General features: G+C 32.4%; 1 protein-coding gene across 2 annotated transcripts in view; it reads left to right on the top strand.

The window, feature by feature from the left end:
* Positions 1-11333: 11333 nt before the first annotated feature.
* LOC110038654 (serine/threonine-protein kinase GRIK2-like) overlaps positions 11334-22814 on the top strand; it is a 57480-nt gene continuing 45999 nt past the window's right edge. Inside the window, exons 1-4 of one of the 2 annotated variants that reach the window (XM_020743551.1) lie at positions 11334-11950; positions 12363-12678; positions 13696-13770; positions 13849-13893. In XM_020743551.1, coding sequence (XP_020599210.1) covers positions 12370-12678; positions 13696-13770; positions 13849-13893 — 429 coding nt within the window. In that variant the 5' untranslated portion in view covers positions 11334-11950; positions 12363-12369. Of the gene's footprint in view, positions 11951-12358; positions 12679-13695; positions 13771-13848; positions 13894-22814 lie in introns of both variants that reach the window. The other variant, XM_020743550.1, reaches the window with a different exon arrangement.

Below are 22814 nucleotides of genomic sequence, written 5' to 3'. Positions count from 1 at the left end.
AATTTTTGAAAAATCTTTAATATACCACCTGTAGAATTTAGCATGTCCTTAAAAACTTCTAATTTCCTTCACATCTGTTGGGAAAGGTAAATTAGCGATCACTTGAATTTTTGTAGGGTCTACTTCCATACCATTTTCTGAAATTTGATGTCCCAAAACTGTTCCTCCTACAACCATAAATTATCATTTTTCCCAATTAAGGACTAAATCTATTTCCTAAATCTATTTCTTCAATATTTCTTCAAAGCGCTTAAGAACTTTTAATAAATGTTCTAAACATGATTCAAATGAAGTTCTAAACACTGAAAAGTCATCCATAAGAACTTCAATCCCCTTTTCAACTAAATCACAAAAATAGCCATCATACATCTTTAAAATGTAGCAGGTATATTACATAAACTAAAGGGCATTCTTCTAAAAGCAAATGTACCATAAGGACTTATAAAAGTTGTTTTCTCTTGATCCTTAGGAGCTATTTATATTTGGTGATAACCGTTATATCCATCTAGAAAATAAAAATATTAATTCTCAACCAGTCTATCCAGCATTTGATCTAGAAAGGGTAGTGGAAAATGATCTTTCCTAGTTGTGAGATTTAACTTTCTATAATCAATGCATATTCGCTATCCTGTGACTTATCTTGTTGATATTAACTTGTTATGTTCATTTAAAGTCACATTCACTCATCCTTTCTTAGGAACACTGTAAATTGGACTAACCCATGCACCATCTAAAATAAGGTAGAAAATTACAACATCTAACCACTTTAAAATTTTTTTCTTAACAACTTCTTTCATAATAGAGTTCAATATCCTTTGAGGATCTACCCTATGTTTGCAGTTATCTTCCATATGAATTTTATGCATATAAATTGAAGAACTGATTCCTTTTATATCAGCAATTGTCCATCCAAAAGTTTTCTTGTAATTCTTTAAAGTTTTCATCAAACTCTCTTCTTCTTCCGTAGTTCATTTTGAGGAAATTATAATAGGTAATGTTGTGGAATCACCTTGAAAGGCATACTCCTTCCGTAGTTCATTTTGAGGAAATTATAATAGGTATTGTTGTGGAATCACCTTGAAAGGCATACTCCAAATGTTCAGGAAGTAACATCAACTCAAGCTCAGGAGGTTTTTCAATTGATGGACAAAAAGATGTTTCTTTTTTTGTCATGTCCAAAACTTCAAAACTTTTTTGAACATAATTTGAATCTTCCTTATATAAATCTTCATATTGATATAATTCCTCTTCTTACTCGTGTTCCAACTCTTTCATTTTAGTTTTCTCTTTGTAATTTGCTTTGAAATGACATTCACTTAAATATCTTATCACATCCATTCTATTGCATTCATCATCTTTACCTTTTGTAGGGTATTTCTTTGATTTAAAAATATTAAATGTGACAGTTTGATCATTGACACATATAAATAATTCTCCTTTCTACACGTTTATCATTTCTCTTCTCGTATCTAGAAAAGGTCTCCCCAAAATGATAGGTATCTCCTTATCTTCCTCCATTCCTCGCACAATGAAATCAACAGGAAAGATAAATTGATCCACTTTCACTAGGACATCTTCTATAACTCCTTTAGGGTACGTTATTGAATGATCTGCTAACTGTAGAGTTACAGTAGTAGGGGCTATTTCTTTTAATCTCAATCTTTTAAATATTGATAATGACATAAGGTTAATGCTTGCACCTAAATCACATAAAGCTTTCCCATAAAATCTGTCTCCTATTGCACATGGAATTGTGAAGCTATCAGGATCTTTAAGCTTTTCGGGAAGCTTTTTCTGAATTATAACACTACACCCCTCACTAAGTGTAATAGTCTAGTTATCTTCAAACTTCATTTTTCTATGAAGAATATCCTTCATAAACTTCACATAACTTGACATTTGTTCTAATGCTTCAACAAATGGAGCATTAATTGTAAGCTTCTTAAAAATTTTTAGAAAATTTGAAAATTGTTTATCCAACTTTTGTTGCGGAGCCTCTGAGGAAATGGAGGTGGTGGTTTTTCTAAGTTAACTTTCAGTGGAGAAATAGATCTCTCTAAACCTTTCAGAGCATACTCTTCTGGTTCTTCAATCTTTTCTCTTTCAACTTTAGTTTCTTTTTGAACTCAACCTTCCAATTCCCAGAGCATACTCTTCTGGTTCTTCAATCTTTTCTCTCTCAACTTTAGTTTCTTTTTGAACTCGACCTTCCAATTCTCTTCCACTTCTAAGTTGAACGACTTTTACTTTCTCTTTATTCTGGTCTTTTGGATTTACTTCTGCATTACTAGGAAGTGTTCCTTATGATCTATTACTTAATGAATTTGCTATTTGTCCCAACTGATTCTCAATATTTCTAATTGTAGCTCCTTGCCTTTGTAAAAGATTTCCCATTTATAACACCACTTCTTCTATAAACAACTTATTCTCCTTAAATTGTCGATTACTGTTAAAATCTGAAGGATATTAACTTATTCTCCTTAAATTGTCGATTACTGTTAAAACCTGGAGGATATTTAGGTCTATAATTACTATTCCCTTGGTTGTTCTAGTTTCCCAATAAGTTTACTTGATTATTCCCCTATTGCTGATTATTACCACCCAAAGTATTATTCCAGTTAAAATTGGGATGGTTCTTCCAACCTGGGTTATAATAGTTTGAATATGAGTTATTCTACTTGTTGTTTATGACATTTAAACTCTAATTATGCTTGAGAATCTACTATTTGACCTAATGAATTTTGTTCAATCATTGCAATTGATTGAGAAAAAATCATTCCAAATTGATCTAACTTCCTTGAAATTGCACCAACTTGATTTGCTAACATAACAAAAGCATCAGTTTCATGAATGTTGGCTACTTTCTTAAGATTTACCCTTTCAGAAGGCCATTGAAATTTTTTTTGTAGCAATTTCTTCAAATAAAGCATAAGAATCATTAAATGGTTTTGACATCAATGAACCACCAATAGTGGCATCAATAATAGATCTAAGAGATCCAGCTAATCCATTATAAAATGTTTGAATTATTAATCAATCTGGTATAGCATTGAGGGGACACTTTATTAAGAATTCTTTAAATCTTTCCCATGCTTCATAAATAGATTCCTCTTCAAACTAACAAAAAGATGTAATGTCATTTCTAAGTTTTTAAGTTTTTGATGGTAGAAAATATTTAGCAAGGAATTTCTGTGCTAAATCATGCCAAGTTCTAATAGATCTAGATGATAACAAATGTAACCATATCTTAACCTTATCCCTCAGTGAGAAAGGAAATAATCTAAGTCTTATAACATCATCTAATACCCCATCATACTTAAATATAGCACATAATTCTAGAAAATTGGCAAGATATAAATTTGGATCTTTAATTGGTGCTCCTCAAAACTAAATATTTGATACCATTTGGATAACAACGAGTTTAAGCTTAAATGAATTAGCCACTACAGTGGGTTTTTGAATACTACAATGAAGTTCATCCACCTTAGGGTTTGCATAATCTCTTAAAGGTCTAAAATATTCAATATTTTGATTATTTTGATTTGCCATTTCTTGAAAATTTTTAGTAATTTTTAATTTTTTCATTTTTCTAATAGTTCTTTTTAATTCAAAATCGTAAGACACAAGTTTTATGGAACCTGAACTATGCATACATTACTATGAAACACATAAAATAAAACAAAAGATAACAAAAACATACAAACAAGAACTTAATATAAAAGCAACACTACAATATTCCTATAATAAATCTTAAAGTTTAAATAAGACTTTATAAAAATAAGAATTTTGCTTTCTAAAATTATCTTTTGAAAATTTTATAATTTTCCCCGACAAAGGTGCCAAAAACTTGATCTCGACTTTCTATATAGATGCTAATTCTGATGTATGCAATTATATGCTTAATTTCCTTAATAGTGATTTCTACTTTGCAACGAAGCCAAAAACTTGTTCCAATAAAATAACTAAGAATATTTTTCATTATGAAGCAAAGAAGAATACAATTATAATAAAAATTAAATATGGGATACTACGCAAGTATACGTATCGTTATCAAGTAATATAAGACTTTTTTTTAAGCACCGAATATCGAATCCACAAGGAAAATTTGACAATATCACTGTACAAAACAAAAGAAATTATATAAAAAAATTCTACCCCATGAAATGAGCATTCAACCCCTTGAACTACATTCTCATCCATGAAATTAAATATGATTCTTACCATTTGTTGACTGAGACAATACCATCTCGGATCTTACATATTCTCATAACAGATATTAACACCTTAATTGGCTAAATCAAGAAGTACATGAAGTACAAGGTTTCAAATCATCGCAACTTCTTCCAACATTGAAGTTTAACACTTCACACAACTTCCTTTCAATACTTAATTACTTATCATTTTAAGAAAAAAAGATAAAGAAAACTACTTAGAATCCATGGAGAAAACACAACCACACTTGAGTTTAAAGGTAGAATTCATGTACACAAACAATAAATCCAAATTAAAATAAAATGTAGTCACATAGATAAACACTTATATGAAATTCTCTCCACCAAATGTCTTGAATTTTTTTTGAATTCCCTTCCTTTACTCACAAGACAAACTAAAACTCAAAATAAAAAGAAAAGTGGCCGGCGACGGCGGCGGTTACTTGGATGGATGATGGCTGGTTCTCCCTCATTTGATGATCCAACTCTTTTTTATAAAAAAACCAAAAGGTGCCTTGGTGTCTCTTCAAAATGTGTCTCTATTCAATGAATCTTCTAGAAATTGTCTCCTTTCAAAAGTCAATTGAATGAAATTTCGTGTCCATGGGCTATTTTCCACGTTTTTGCCAAGGTTTGCCTCAAACACATCTTAAAAATTTTGTCTAAATTCAATGAATCATCAAATAACTACTTCTGGCGCGTAAGCACAGGGTACTTGATGCTTAGGCGCGACTCTCTCTGTATAACTAGCATGTAAGTGCCAGTCCTGGGCGCTTAGGCGCCTCAGTTCATTTTTTTGCACCTTCTTCATTTTTGATCTAAATTTGACCCTTTTTCACCCCTTTATCATTTTTTATCCATTTGATTGTACCTACAAGAAAAGCACACAAATACCTTTCATTAAAGTACAATATCTCAAAAATAGGCATGAAAATGTGTATAAAAATTTTATATATTTTAGGTGTATCAACTAGTTCTAGCTTCATTAGAATTTAATTGAATCATCATTCCTATAAATCGATCAATAGAGGGAGTAGGAGTATCAATTGAAGGATAATTAACAAGAGTATTCATGAATTGGCGTTCTTTTAGAACACTAATTAAATCTTTTATTTCATTTTCAGTTGGAGAAGGTTCCTCTATTGAAATGATTTCATTAATATGAATGGCTCCTTGCATATTTCCTACTGACCATGCTCTCAAATCTGTGCTCACTCAACCAAATCATTCTGGTCGTCTTCTGAACCGCACTATGGAGGTAAGTGAATATGATATCACCTACATTCCCGAACAGCGAACAAAGCTCATGCTATGATATAAATTTTGACACACTTCTCCAAAAAAAGGCTAAATGTATGAAGGAATTGATACTAATGATTGAACATAAACCTTTCATATCGATGGAACTTCGAGTCAAGTTAGCAAGAATTACACTAGAATTGAATAGTCTGACAGGAGAACATCATTATTAGTTTATTGTCCTTGAGTTTGAAGTCACCAACAATCATATAGAACATGAGACATTAGAAGTCAGTCTATGTATAGCTTATGAAATGGGCATTCAACGTTTAATGGTGAAGTCTGCTTTGTAATTGATGATGAACTAAGTTAACAGAGAATTTGAGCAAGTGATGAAATGATGGTCGGGTACTCAAACAAGGCAAAGGTGAAGATAATGAAGTTTATAAACTTTAAAATCAAGCATATTAGTTGGGAAGATAATTGAGTAGTAGACCTTTTATCCAAGAATATTTGCTTCATAGAAGGGAAGCCCTAAAAGCTTGTCCAACCAATCATTAAGGAACTAGAAGCCATGGAGGTAGAAACAAAGAACACATTGAGTTAGATAGATTCTTATATCTAATATCTGGAAATCAAAAAGATCCCAAAGAAAATCATTGATGCAAGGAAATTCAACTTTAAAGTTGAATTATACCTCATGATTGAAGGTAAATTTTTTTAGAGATTAACCACTTTACTATTTCTGAGATGCGTTAAGGAACATGAGGAATAAGAGATACTCTGGGAGTACAATCTGATAAATGTGGGAGTCATTCTAGAGATGATAAAATTTGGCACATCAGGTTTAGTAGCAAAGCTATTTTTGGCCAACTCCCTAAAATATACTAAGGGGTTTTCCAAACGATGCGAGCAGTGTTAGAAGTATGACCCACTACAATGCCAATCGACTCACAAGCTACGGTCATTGTCGATGCTTGAACTTTCGCCATCTAGGGACTCATCATCCTAAGGTCATTTCTTCCTTTGAAAAGCCAACATAAATTATTTTTAGTTACCGTGGAGTACTTTCCAAGGAAGATAGAAGCTAAGGTCCTTGCTTATATTACTACAGACATCATCTAAAACTTCATCTAGACAGACATCATCTATTCTTATGGCTTCCCGTAATACTTATCACCAATAATAAGACACAATTAATTAATCAGGGGGTAAAGAAATTCTGCCAAAGTTAGGGAATCAACTTTAAATTTTCATTTGCACATCATCCCTAGATGAATGGACAAGCTGAGGTTTTCAACAAGATTATTTTAAATTTACTGAGGAAGAAATTTGAAGGAGCGGAATTCAACTGGGCAAACTTGCTTCCATCGATCCTATGGCCATTTAGATAACATCATCATCAGCAATTGGGAAAACCTCTTACATGCTTTCCAATGAGATGGAAGCAATGTTGCTAGTGGAGTATAACAACCATAGCTATAGAGTTCTCACATCCACACATTTGATGAGGAGAATCTCACTAATTAGCACGAGGCTAAAAATGAAGAAATGATGCTTGCACTGGACCTACAAAAAGAAAATCAAACCGATGCAGTACATATAAGAAGTATTAAAGAGTAGGTCTGCTTGACACTACAACAAGAATGCCTGAGAAAAAAACATTCACACACGACAAACTTGTCTTAAGGAAAGCTGACCCAGTAGCATGAGTGTTAGTGGTTAGAAAACTCAATTGGACTTGGACTGACCCATTCATATTGATTAAGAAGTCACCCTGAAAATATATACCTAAGTTCATCAAATATGTTTTTTGATCGATCAAAATTAATTCACTAATGACAGTGTTTTGAATGACATATGTTGTTTTAAAAATATAGTGAATTAATTCTAAACCTAAAAATGGTCCTGACCATCGGTCATCACTTCCCCATGGATGCGGAAGCAGTCTCTCCTACGTCCTTCTTCATCCACTACTCCTTTTGTGACAGCTGCACAACCTTTTCAATCTACCATCTATCCTTTTCCTCTTCTGAAGCAACCAACAACTCAAGGATCATGGCACCAAACTATGCATGGTTCAGCACTGGGCTCACTGTCATGGAACCAATGTATTGGATGACTGATAGATTCCCACTATAATTGAAGCATGCCCCAAGGCCCATTGCAGAACTCACTTTATGTTTTTGTACGACTCTCTAGTTGGCCTTGTAGTGATCTCCCAGTTCTTACAGACACCCTATAGGAACATAAACTTTCAATCCTTGATTTTGTTCTCTAGACCGATCAGATAAAAATTTTAGGTTGAACTAAAGACAACGTAATCGTTAGACTCTACTCTAAAAGTGAAATTATATGAAAATAGCTCCCAAAACCAGGGGATCTCCATCCGTTGCAAGTAGATAACAAACCTCATCACTGTTGCGATTGAATTGGACTTGATTTATGTGATGATGACTTTGTATGGTTGAGATTTGACCATATCTCATAACATATCCATAGTCAAAACCCTCACCGAAATTGATCTCAGCAGAAGATCAAATCATTTCCAAGTGGCCCTTGCCTTTAGTTCCATTGCCTCAAGCTCTACGCTTATGTCATATACACAAATGTCTTCCAAAATCTTTGTGTCAAACGACGTTAATATAGACTTTCAGTCACTGAAAAAAAAACCAAATAATTTTGGAGAATACATGGAAGACATTAGACGTGATTAAGGAAAACCAATCCAATGAAGAGATAAGAAATGTATGGAGAGAAAAAAAAAGACATTAAAAAAGTGTAAACCCCATTTTCCCTTTGACCGTTATATATAGAGTATCCAGGGAATTCAAAACACCTCAAATTTATATCTATTGATCTAGAAATTCACATTAGGTTAGCAAAAAATTCAACAAAAGGAAATGAAATAATAATTTTTAAATTCACAAAAATTAAATTTTAATTTACAATAGAAAATATTTTACTCTCGTATTTTTGGCCACCTCTGGCTATATAATACGCTGATTCATTAAACTATGGTATAATGCACGATCCCCAAACTTAAACTTCTCAAAGCTCTGTTCCTTTACCTAGATCTAAGAGATTGAACTAGACGCTCGAAACTACATCAACTCCATCTATAGAATTGCTCTGTCCACTTGGAGAGCTACAAACCCGGCCATATATTCCTTGCAAAGAGCCCCCAATTTTTCCTTCAGGTATGTTATGACAATCTCCCTTTATAGGCCAACTTAGGTGAAGGAGTCCAAAGTTTCATCCAACCAGCGAGCCAACAAAGTTGGACGACATCGTTGATTATTCGTTTTCTTCTCAACGTCAGCAAGGCCAGACAAACGACCAAGTGCGCCTCCGTCATGGACCGGAATAGATGGTCCCTTTATTGACTCTAGAGTAGAGGGATGATTGGCTTTCAATATCGCTGAGTCAATAATCTGCACGGTATCCTCTACAAGAATAATCAATTTTTATTTTAAAAAGAATATGATAAAAACAACAAATCTTTTGAGTAAAAGAAATTGATTTTTCTTGAACGAATAATTCTCTCCATTTCAGACGATTGGAGACTCTGACCAAGCTATTGGAAAACTATCTGGCCTGTCTCATCGATCAAAGGAAAGGGAGCTACACCTTTACGTGACAGGACCTAGGTCTTTGTGACCACCTGGAGTAGTTGTTGAGTCAGCCACTTACGAATCAGTATCATGACTTCAGCCTTTCTCCCATCTCATGATGGAGTGACATCAAGTCGAACAACTCATCTGCTTCCTCCACCCTTTATTTTTCTTGGATCTCTTAAATGACTTGCTTCTCTCCTTTAGTTGACTCACCCCTTTCTTCTCTTTGAGCTGATTGACCAGTATTCTCCCTCCAACCTCCTTGACACCACTAGTCATCCCTCATCTCCCAACTTTTTATTTATAATGGGTCAACTAATCTCTGGTTTCTTCTTCTCTCCCGCGTCCTCGCGAGAGCAGAGTTTTTAGTTGAAATGTTCGAAGGCCTTCATCATGGCTGCCTCATTTACATAATTCTTACTACTCACCATAAGTCCCTTTTGTTAATAATTGACTGAAGGGCATGATTCAAAAAGTGTGATGGAGAAGTGCTGATCATGCCCTATTTATAGGGATTGTAGACACTAAAATCTAAAAGTTTGATTATTAAAAGTACTTTTAAGCATTAAATAAGTCAATTTTTGCATTTAATTCTCTTATTCTTATCACAATAATCACATTAAAAAGTATGAGAATTATGAAACTAAATATGTACATAACAAAATTGACCACGCGAATCTTGAGTAAATCCCACGGGTTTTGCTTACGAACACCAAAAGACAGGTTATCAAGATAGTTAAAAGCGGAAACACTAAATGTCATTTCCTTCGATCGGAACTCATAGCCGATTGAACAAAAGCATAACCAAACATATGAATGGAAGACACCTAATTCGAGGGACAATCATTTGTAACCAACTCTTTTAAGTGATTCCATACTTCTTTATGAAGATAACCAACGGGCACCTCGCAGAACACCGTTATTATCCTTTGAGAAGATCCCTTGTCCAAGGAGAGCTGCCCGTCGGGTTCGTTCCAACTTCAAGTTGGTTTCTACTTAGGATTCCATTCCGAAGGCCCACCGGTGACCTTTCAGTCAACCAAATGTATGCCGACCGACCAAATGTTTCAGCCGATCGATTGACAAGAGTAATAAATCCTTAAATTCCAACCTCCACCCCCCCCCCCCCCCCCCCCCCCCGCGCCAAGCAGTTATGTATACGAAACAATGCCAATGTCAGTTATGAATGTGAAAGGGTGTTTGAGTTGATTACAAATATGAAAAAGGTGTAATAATGACTTGTAACATTCTAACTAAAGTAAGGACAAACATGTAATTTTACCAGATACCCCTGAAACCTATAAATAGGATGTTATTTCTTCAATAAATAACTACAAAATTTAATTTATCAAAACATGTGTTACTATGCTCTTAATCCCTCTCTCAATCTCTCCGTTTCTCTCGACTAGCGAGATAGCACGAGCTACACCCAATAAATGATTTGTAAATTGAGTTCAATGAGCTAAAAAATCAAGGGTGAGCTAATCCCCACTCAACTCATTAGTTTGTAAGCCGATTAATTAAAAAGTATTAATATAAAATATACAATTAAATATATTGAAAAATTTGAGTTTAACTAATTAAAAATATTAAAACCATCTTTATATCAAGTGATTATTTGACTTTTTTAATAACTTAACTGTATTATTATTTTATTTAAAATAATTATTTGAATCAAAAATATTTTTCTTTTAATAATGAAAAAGTTGATTTGAACTCAAACTAAGCTCATGTTCATGATAATTCATCAAATTTAAGCTTCAATTCAAGCTTAATTCTGCTCTTTACTTGCTTCAAACATATGCAAAACATTTATTTAGGCGGTGTTTGGGTGGAACTTAGGTTTACATTAAGTAGGGTTTATAAAATTAAAAACTGACAAAATGTGGGAATGTTCATTTTAATAAAGTATTGAATTTAATTTTAAATTTTTTGATATTTGATTGAATTTAAATTAAATCCATTCACAAATCTTATTATTAATAGGCTATCAAAGACCTGCCTCAAAACAGAGTTTAACAAAGTGCGACGTCGTTTTTGAAAACGTCGCATAATCGTTTTCTTTGTGCGTTTTTAAAAACGCTGTCTGCCGCGTTTAGATTTTTAACACTAAATACAGGCTACGGATCGACCCCATAGGTCATATTTTAGGATAATCTACTTACCCTTAAATATTAAAATACAAAAGCCGGCCCAAACAGACCGAAGATGTACTGTTGATGAAACTGTCATCCCTCCCTCCTGCTGGGAACCGCTCCTGCCATGCTTCATCCGGCCTTCGGGCGGGTTCACCATTGGACTCGTCGTTGCATGTTGATCTCGCCGCGGGTCGTAAATATATTTTGTACACCAACGAATCTAAACTCCGTCCGTGAACCGAACATTATTAATCAACGAATCTTTTTTCCTGGTGCCAGAAATCAGTAGTTTGTTATTCCTCTCCCTGGTATAGGCAGAGGAAGACGATGGATTCTCTTCCAATCCCGCTTAATTATTCGAACTGACCAGAGGCTTTTGGATTCTCTGTCCTTGTCTCGCAAGGCCGCTGAAAGTGATGGCACCTGATAGTTTAATTATTAGGGTGTCTTTATTGCACTGATCCTTCCTTTTCTTGAAAATTAAAACATCTGAAGCCGAGTGGAGAAGTTGATTTGCTAATAAGGAGAGGAAAGAATCGGTGGCGAGTCAGATTTTGGAGGCGCGGCCATTATATTGAGAAAGATCTTGCGAGATGATGCTGGGTCTAGAGTGCCGCTTCGGTTTTGTTAATCGCATAAGTGGTTCTGCGATGCTGTGCGAGTGGCATCTGCAGCAACTTTTACTAGGTTTATAGCACCACATATATTCATTGTCACTTTCCGGGGTTGGCCGAGTCATAATCAAGTATGTGATTTTAACTTCTTTGATTTACCCCTGCCTCTTTGATTCGTGATTGATCTTGTAGTTATTCTTCAGTAGAATTGAATTGCCATTTTATCAGATTGGATGCCGATTCGGGATTGATGTTGTAGTTAATTTTTGCTGGAATTGTTTTTTTCTCGTATAATTGTTTATTGTGTGTCTGATATAATGAGGTATACTCTTTCGATATATAAACTGAAAATCTGGAAGCTGAATCTGCATCCTGAAGGAAAGTTTTTTATTTAGACATTAAGTAACAAGATTGAACAATCCTTTTTTTTTTAATTTGTTGACTCACAGTTAATCATTGCTCTTCAGTTTTCCTCTCGTTTCACAAAGTGGGCATTCCTTGAAGTTGTAGTAAATTTTCTTTTTTCTATTTGTTTTAAGATAGGCTTTTTATGCCTGGGGAAACCTTTTCTCTTCCGCACCTGCTGGAAATGGGCTGTTGTGGTTGCTTTGGTTTCCTGAAGAAGTCCTCCCACAGATCTTTATTTTCAATCCGTAGCCTTGGAAGTCAAATTCCACCGGAGTTTTTTCTACCAGAAACATTTGAAGATGGTGATTGCATCTCATATAGTGGAGCTAGCGACGGAAGCACCAGGCTTCCTGCTAAAAAACCTGAAGAGATACTTCTTGCAAGGGCTCAAAGTGGATGGATTTGCAGGGAACTGCCTGTAAAGCAAACTTGGAAGGTTACAGTCTGTGAGGTAAATGTATATCCTACTCTGTAGCAACTTCAATTATCTGGTTTTGAGACTCTTAGATGAATTAGCATGGGTTATAAAAATGGCGTACTTATGGATGAAGCCCGATGCAGATGTACACAATCTTGTACTTGCATTACAAAGATGTTATTTTCATAACTCAAAACTTGTGACCTTCAGGTCACAATGAAGGAGACTTGATTATTTCTTTTGGGCCAACCTCTTTCGGATGAGAAGGGTTGCATGAAGAAATTGTTTGAAAATGTACATGTCTTTTCATATAATTACTTCAACTATATAGTTCCAATCTTTTGCATATCTAACTGGCTCCCTCCTTTTTTGTCCATTAGAAATTGCTTGTATGATTGTTCTTCCAGGTAACAATTTTGAATTAAATATACTATTTAATCACCTACTACTTAGACACATTCATTTGCCTTTGCTAGAAATAGGGCAGTAAACCTTTTAGGATGCTATTCACTCATAACAAAGTTTTGTAGTTATCTTTTTTTTATTTTTCTTCTAGTGAATATTATTGTCTTTTATTGTATGGACTATATGGCTTTCTCTCCAAGATCTTATAATGAGCATCAAATGACATATTAAGGTGTATTTGTTATGCCGGTCCAGGCTCCGATTCGTATCAGTATTTTTATTTATTTGTGTATCTGTGTCATTTATTGTTCTTCTAAAGATTTTCCTTTAGTTGGGATTTTTCTGTATATAGAAATTTGATTAATTGCTGTGAGAAAAATAGTACTTTCATTGGATTTTTTCTTATATTTGCTATCATGTAGGATCCTAGTTCCCATATATATTTTTTTCTTTTTTGTAATTTGAATGTAATTTTGTTGAAAATTTGACATCTCAATACCATGCATGGATCTAATAGTCTGGAAAATTATGTGCCTATGATAAAAAACATAAAAACATCCCCGTGTGAAAAAACTTCCAATCACTTTGTATGTCCCCTTCAACTAACAATTTTAATATTCGGTTATTTTCTACTTATGTATTTAGGATGAGCATGGAAATAAGATGGTGAATGAATATGTTCGGGAATGCAAGATTGGTTCTGGTAGTTATGGAAAAGTGGTATGTTTGCTAGTTCCTAAAGAGATTATTTAGATTTTTTAACGTTTTATGTGAAATGTCCTCTTTTCAATTTGATAGGTATTGTATCAAAGTACTGAAGATGGGAAAAAGTATGCCATTAAGGTATTTTTGGTTCTTTTCATTTCTTTTATGACATTGAGTTATTTTATGCTAGTGTGCTATGCAATGACTTAGAAGCATAAACGATGAACTTCTCTCCATGAAACATCTTGTTTCTTTTTCATTATAAATTCTTGTACCATATGCTCATATAGTTAGCCTTGGCCTTTTAATTTCTTTTGGTCTATTGTTATTGTGGTCAATGACGATTCTTGCTTTATTAGTTGGAAATTTGCATGTCTTATTATGATATTTTCATTTGACGAAAAAGAAATTACTAGTCTCGATAATGTTTCCTTTCTTAGACAAGGACGACGACGCACCTTGTTTTGTGAACAAAGGCCATTAGAATTGCAAAACCCATGCACCAGTGCCTTTTTTGTTGCAGTTGCTTTCTAGTTGCATATTGTTGGAAGCCATTAGTTTAAGGGTATTCAACCTTGCTCAATCTTTGCAAATAACGAAGGTTTAGCTTGGTAGACATCCCCTCTTTGACTTTTATAAACAGAAAAATTATCAAGCTTGAATAAATACATAAACTTGTTTAATAGATAAACCGCATATAAGCAATGATCAGCTCAATTTGAATAAATACATAAACTTGTTTAATAGATAAACCACATATAAGCAATGATCAGCCATTTTTTCTTGAACATTGATGCACATGCTCAAACACACACACACTCTCTCTTCAGTATTGTTGTTAAGGTTGCTCTGATGTATCTAAAATGGCTCACCAAATCTTATGTTTTTTTATGAATACTCATCCATGAGATTATGAATTAGTAACAAGATTAAATTTTTATCCATTCAAAAGGAAAATCCCATTGCACTAAACTTTGATTGTTTTGCTCACAACTAAATACATATCACTATTTTCCTTGTTTTCTTCTCAAATAAATGGTTCATAAGCACTTCAACTTCCTGAAAACCATTGTGTTTATCTTTTATTCTACTCGTTGACAAACAAATTGTGCTCGAAAAGATTGTTTGTACTTATTCATCATGAGCTACAATGCGTTTAACTTGATTGCAAATGCGTTGGTTCCAATATGGAAATATATCCTCAAGTTTTTCTTTTTATACCCTCTATTATCTTGTTTAAATTTTGGTATTTAGGTAAGAGTCGTACTAGAAATGATTTAGGTATAATTATAAATAAGATTTTGAAAGATAGTGCTGCAAAAAAATTAATAGAATTGAAGGTAACATTATCGTCATAAAGTAGATCTTTGTTGATATTAAGATTCTTAATGTTATAAGTGTTTATGGCTTCTAATGTAGGTTTAGATATACGTTCAATTTGGATATATATTAAAAAAAATTAGAATGAACTATAAAAATTAATACAAATGACACCTCTTGAAGAAATAATTTTTACTATAGGAGATTTAAATGAAAATGTTGGTAGAGTGGTAGAAAAAATATACATGGTGGCTACGATTTTGAAGTGTTTAATGAAGAAGGCAGAATCATATTGGGTTTTGTTTTAGCTTATATTTTTGTTATTACTAATATTTTATTTAAGAAAAGAAATGAATATATTATAATTTATAAGATTGGATCTAATAAAATACAAATTGATTATTTTCTTATGAGAAAAAGAGATTTTTGAGAATGTAAAGATTATAAGGTCATTCCACGTTAAAATTTAAGTACTTAACATCGATTAATTCTATTAGAATTTAAGGCAAAGAGTTGAAAGATAAAAAATATAATGAAATATTATCTTAAAATTGGATGGGCACATTTTTTTTTAATTGGATGGGAGCACTTAAATAATAAATAAAAGTATTTTCATGAGCTAATTTCAAGATTTTAAGATTTGAGATGTTCATAAAGAAGCTAAATTTATTTGGGATAAAGTAATAAGTACTATTAAACTAGTGACAAAAGACGTATTTGAAATATCAAAAGGAAATATTTTTATAAATAAAAATAGTTGGTGGTGTTATAATAATGCGCAAGAAAAAATAAAATATAAGAAATTTTGTTATAAAAATTGTTTTGAATGTAAAGACACAGAGAATTAGAAAAATATAAGGTAGCCCGTAGCGAGTCTAGGAGAATTATTTGTGATGCTAAGAATTTTGTTTTTAGTGATCTTTATAATAGATTTGATATTAAAGAGGGTAAAAAATATATGTATAAACTAGTCAAATAAAGCAAAAAGAAAAGAAAAGATTTAACTCACATAAAATATTTTAGAGATGAAAATAAAAAGTATTTTTCTTAGATGACGATCTTCAACATAGGTGGGCGAAATATTTTAATAAACTTTTCAATGAAGTTTTTGTAGATATGATCACTTCTAGTGATCTTAATGTCATTAATAATAATTAGATTTTTTATTTTTACTGTCACATTAGTAAAAAAGTTGAGAAGGTTTTAAAGAAAATCAAAGGTTAAAAACCAGTAAACATGATGGTATGCCAATAGAAGTGTGGAAATATTTAGTGGATTTCAAATTTTCTTTGCTTACTAAACTTTTTGATGTTATTTTAAAAGCTGAAAAGAAGCTTGACGAGGGAAGAAGAGTTTTTTGGTCGGCTTTTTTAAGAATAAAGGTGATGCAAAAGAGTATGCCAATTATCGAGGTATTAAGTTAATGTGTCTTATATTAAAATTATATGATAGAGCAATTGAACGTAGGTTAAGACATGATATAAATATTTCTCATAATCAGTTTGTATTTATGTTAGGCAAATCTACTATGGAAGCTATACATTTATTTAGAGAATTGATGGAGAAGTATAGAGGGAGTTAAGGAGTATCTAATTATTTTTATTGATTTAGAAAAAGCTTAAGATAATATTTCAAGAGAAGTTCTTTAGAGAGTTCTAGAAAAGAAAGGTGTTAATATGATTTATATTCAAGTCACTAAAGATATGTACACTAGGTCTGTTACTTGTGTTTAAACATGAGAATTGACCAAGTATTTTCTTATTTTCTTTGGAGTAATTTTGGGATTGATTTTAAGCTTGTAACAACCAATTTAAAAAAAAAAACAATAACTTACCAATATGAGTCTCGTTTTGTGGAGACGTTTCATGTGAGGGAAAACAAAATGAAACATTCCTCCCTTTCTCGTTTCCTTAAAATTTTTCCATGAACAATAATTTTGGACGAGAAATAGAGAGCAGGACAAAAAAAGTGAGGGGGAGAGAGAGAGAGGGAGAAGGGGACGAGGCAGTGAAGAAGAATAGAAGAAGCGTGTGCCTAACTGAAGAAGAAGAAGAAGAAGAGGAAGAAGAAGAGTTGTGGGTGACTTACTTCATTATGGAAGAGTAGGCAGGGGTGCGTATGTGAAATCCTAGTCAAGGTGAGCACCAAAAATGCATACGGGTGTTTGGGTGGGGAGGAGTAACGTCGCAGATGAGGCAAGAAGAAGAGCAGATGTTTCGTGTCTGTGAGAAAGTGGAGTTGGTGTCAAAGTAACGCTGCTCGTCTCTTGCCACAGGCTCATTTGAGTGAAGAAGAAGAGGAAGAGAAGAAGGAAGCAACGACTTGTGCTTAAGATTGGCATCGTTCTATGAGAAGGAAGCCCATGTCCTATATGGTTGAAGAATAAGGAGAAGAACAAGACGTACGTCCGAGAAGGGGAGTCGATCCTAGTGTGTGGGACAAAGCTCATTCGAGCTTTAGGGACGACGAAAGGTTATATTAGGTAAGTTAAGATTTTAATTAAATTAATTATGAAAATTATATATAATAATAATAATAATAATAATAATAATAATAATAATAATAATAATAAGAATAATTTAATGTTAATAAAAAGTTTGATTTTATTAGGATCAGAGCTATTAAATCCAGAATCCGAGGGAGTGTGGTGATTCGAATTTCCTGTACAGAAAAACGGAAGAATCGTGAGCGTGAAGGGAGGTGGCCTATCTTGTACATGAGAAGCGGAGGAGGCCAAACTGTGTTATTTAAAGTAAATGACAAAATAATTTATTTATTTAATGTTTTATGATTTTGTTATACTAATATGCTAGTTAAGTATTCAATTAGATTCTTGTTAATTAATGTTAGAAAATTAAAGTGGAGAAAATTTTATATTGTTGAACGAGGAGTTTTGAAGCAGTGAAGGTGTTAATTTGAAGGAGGCGGTAGAAGTCGAGAACAAAAAAATCATTTAGAATCAATGTGAGTAATTATATTTCTGAATTTCAATAATGTTCCTCATTTTTATATATGTTTGACTTCATCTATGATCTATTCCAGTGATATGTAGATTATAGTAGATTCTTCATATTATTAGATAGGAAAATACAACAACAACAAAACCATTATCACACTAAGTGGGGTCGGCTACATGAATCCTTTTTCTCCATTGCGTCCTATTTAGTGTCATATTTTCACTTAATTCTAATAAATTAATATCATTTTTTGTACAATATGCCCAAGTCTTCCGAGGTCTACCTCAGCCTTTCTTAATATAAGTCGAATCTAAAACATCTACTCTTCTAATCAGATCATCAGATGGTCGACGTTTAATGTGACCAAACGACCAAACCATCTATCTAAAGACGATTCTCTCTAATTTTGTCCGTCACTGGAGCTACACCAACCCTATCACGGATATATTTATTTCGCATTTTGTCGCTAAGTGTAATGCCACTCATTCACCTAATCGTTCTCATCTTGGCAACACTTAACTTAGTTTTATGCTTCTCTTTTAAAGTCCAACATTCAATTCCATAGAGTATTGCAGGTCTCACCACCATCTTATAAAATTTTCCTTTCAGTCTAATTTCTATCACACAATAGGCCTGAAGCATTCTTCCTCTTCAACCAATTTGAATTCTACTAATAACATCCCCATCAATATCACCATCACTTTGAACAATAGACTAGAGATATCTAATGCGTTTACACCTTTTAATAATTTAATCGCCTATAGTTGCATTTTGTCACTAGTGCTACAACTACTAAAATTACATTCTATATATTCAGTTTTAGTTATACTCAAAAGAATGCCTTTAGACTCCAAGTTAGACCTCCATAATTCAAGTTTTTTTTTGAGATTTTCTCTCATCTTATCCACGAGAAGGATATCATCAGCAAAAGGCATACACCAAGGTACATCCTTCTATAAGTGTCCAGTAAGATCATCCATAACTAAAGAAAAAAGATTTGGGCTTAAAGCCGATCCCTGATGTAAATCAACAGAAATAAGAAAATATTTGGTCAATGCTCCTGTTCGAACACAAGTAACAGCTCTTGCATACATATCTTTAATGATTTGAATATAAGTCATATCAACACCTTTCTTCTCAAGAACTGTCCAAAGGATATTTTTTGGAACCTTATCGTAAACTTTTTCTAAATCAATAAAAATCATATGTAGATCCTCATTATCTTTGAACTTCTCCATCAAACCTCTTAATAAATGTTTAGCTTCCATAGTAGACCTATCCGACATAAATTCAAATTGATTATGAGAAATCTTTATAATACGTCTTAACCTATGTTCAATTACCCTCTCCCATAATTTTAAAGTATGACACATCAACTTAATTTCTCTATAACTTGAGCACTCTTGTGCATCCCCTTTATTTTTAAAAATGGAGACCAAAATATTCTTCCTCCACTCAGACATCTTTTTAGTTTTTAAAATAATATTAAAGAGCTTAGTGAGCCAAGAAACTCCCACATCTATTAAATATTTCCACACTTCAATTGGGATATCATCAGGTCCTACGGACTTTCTACGCTTGGTTTTCTTTAAAGCCTCATCGACTTCTTTTTTACTAATGTGACGGTAAAATTGAAGTTTGTTATTATTATTAACGATCTTAAGATCACTAAGGTTAATCGTATATTCAGAAACATCATTAAAATGTTTATTAAAATAACTCACCTAATGAAATATTTTATTATTATTAACGATCTTAAGATCACTAAGGTCAATCGTATATTCAGAAACATCATTAAAATGTTTATCGAAATAACTAACCTACCTATTTTGAATATCTTTTTCTATAAAACATTCTTTTTGATTTTCGTCTTTAATATACTTGTGTTAAAATTTTACTTTACTTTCTCGTTGTTTGACTAGTTTATACATATATTTTTCACTCTCCTTAGTATCTAATCTATTATAAATATTATTAAAAACAAAATTTTTAGCGTCATAGATTGTTCTTTTAGATTCCCTACAGGCCATTTGATATTTTCTCAGTCCTCTAACCTTTTACATTTAAATCAATTGTTATAACATAGCTTCTTATATTTATCTTTTCTTGCACATTATTATTCTACCACAAATTATTTTTATTTATATAAATTTTTTCTTTTGATTCTCTAAGTACAACTTTTGCCACTTGTTTAATAGTGTCTGTTACTTTATCCCACATAGAATTTGCTATTCATGAACATTCTAAATTTTTGAAATATTGAATTTTACTCATAAAAATAATTTTATTTATTTCTTGTAGGTATCCTCATCTAATTCTATGACGATGATTCATAGTATTCTTTATTTTACAACTCTTATCTCAAAATCTAGAACTAATAATCGATGTTGAGTACTTAAATCCTCAGTTGGAATGACCTTACAATATTTATATTCTCGACGATATCTTATTTTCATAAGAAAATAATCAATTTGTGCTCTATTAGATCCATTCTTATAAGTAATAATATGCTTATTTCTTTTCTTTAATAAAGTATCAACAATAACAAAATCATACACTAAAACAAAATCTAATCTGGCTCTACCTCCTTCATTAATCACTCAACAACCGTAGCCACCATGAATATTTCTAAAATCTTCTACCACTCTATCGATATGTCCATTTAAATCCCCTTCAATAAAAATTTTTTCTTCAAGAAGTATGAGATATTATTTGTATCAAGTCCTCTAAGTCATTCCAAAATTTGTCTTTGGAACCTATATCTAAACCTACTTGAGAACCATAAACACTTATAATATTAAAAATCTTAGTATCAACAATAATCTTAAGGACTATAATTCTATGTTCAATTCTATTAATTTTTACAACATTATCTTTCAAACTCTTATATATAATTACACCTACACCATTTTTAGTGTGACTCTTGCCTGAATATCAAAGTTTGAAGACTAAATTATCGATCTATTTAGCCTTTTCTCCAACTCATTTAGTTTCTTGAATACATAAGATATTTATCTTTCTATGAATCATAATCTCAACTAATTTCGTTAAGATAATAAAATATGCGTGTTAAATAGTTGCACAATGAAATAAAATTTTATAAAATTCTTCATATGATTATTCATGAGATATGCATGTTAAATGTTATCTTAATAGTTGCATACTGAGTTAGTTTATGAAGATATTAGATTACTACACAATGTTTATATTTTAATAAAGATTTTTATGTTAGCTTATTCTATGACTAGATTTTTATGATAGATTATGATTTGACATTTATTTGACCTTTAGAACTAGAATAAAGGTGCATTGTTTAGATTATCATATGACCTCAAATTTTTATAAAGTTGCATGTTTTTTAGTAAATAAATACAATTCTCACATGAAAGTAATATATGCTCTAAATGATGAAATGAAAATATGGTGTACATGGATACTTGTATGTGCATATTTAGAGGAGTTCATATAATAATGGTATAGACTGGGGACATCAGTATGCCTGTTTTTCACCACCATAGACAAATGTGATGGTAGATTACTAATCGTTGTGCCGACGAGAGGATATTAGCTAAGGGCGAGTAGACAGAGCTTACAACCCTAAATAATTGTGATGTTTAGATTGCTAAATGTTGTGTTGATGGGAGAATTTTGGCTAGAGGTTGGTAAGGGTCTTTCTACCTCTGACAATTGGGATGTTTAAATCGTTAACCACTGTATCGATGAGATAATATCATCCAGAGGTGTGTTAGGTTATGTTTTTGATGGTACTTCTAAGAAAGATGTGAATACTAATAGTATAAAGTAAAAATAAAGCTAAGATTACTGTAAAAATAAATTCATATAGAAGTTAAGAGTATTTTCATTTAGAGAAGATCATTGATACATGCAATAGTAAATTCAAAGATTTTTTACAGAGATATGAAAGACCCACATGCATATTGAATTTTTTCCCTTGTGTCATTATAGTTTAGAAGTGTGATTGTTTTTGGGTTATCTCTAGATAACTCATTATGTTGTTTTAACTTTTTATTCAAATTTTAAACTTTTATATAAGATGCATAAAAGAGGAGCAAATGTGTATAAGATGCGACGACAATAATCAGAAAGGTACAAGTTTCTACTTGTTAATTTAGTTATTTTGTTTAGCGACTCTTTCATGAATTTTTGAATTTTAACCTGTTGGTGATAGAAATGGGAGAGCAAAGATTTGATTTTTACTGCTCAACCGTCCGTTCTTGTCTTGTTTAATTCCAAACGCCAGACTGTGTTATGACAAAAATGGTATCAGAGTAAGAGGTTTAGATTAAATAACATGAATCTTTATTAAAGAGTTTGAAGGATGATTGAACTAAGTTATAAATAATAGAAATTAAAATTTTAAATGAGACTAATTAAATTAATTTATTTTGATTTCAGAAGTTTGGATGATATAAAGGTGGAGACTAATGATTCTGATGATATTGAATTTGATAAATTCAAAATGTTACGGTCAATGCTGATGTTTTTGCTGAGATGATGACTACAGTGACACTGATGATTAGGAATTCTCAGCCTCAAGCCAGTAGCAGTGGAGGAACACCGATGGATAAGTACTTGAAACTCTTTCAGGTTATGAAGCCATCTTTGTTTTCTGGTGCAGGAGGGCCAGACTGTTGAGGGTGGAGAAGGTCTTTGATGGTATGACATGTTTACGATAGAGGGGAGTAACCTGTGCCACATTTGCTTTTGAGGGAGAAGTTGAGAGGTGTTGGCAAGGACAGATTTGGGAGAAATTTGGATGTA

Source organism: Phalaenopsis equestris, unplaced genomic scaffold, assembly GCF_001263595.1.
Source record: "Phalaenopsis equestris unplaced genomic scaffold, ASM126359v1 Scaffold233395, whole genome shotgun sequence".
Classification (NCBI taxonomy): domain Eukaryota; kingdom Viridiplantae; phylum Streptophyta; class Magnoliopsida; order Asparagales; family Orchidaceae; genus Phalaenopsis; species Phalaenopsis equestris.
Note: the sequence above shows the minus strand (reverse complement) of the source record. Positions and strands in the feature narration are given on the sequence as shown.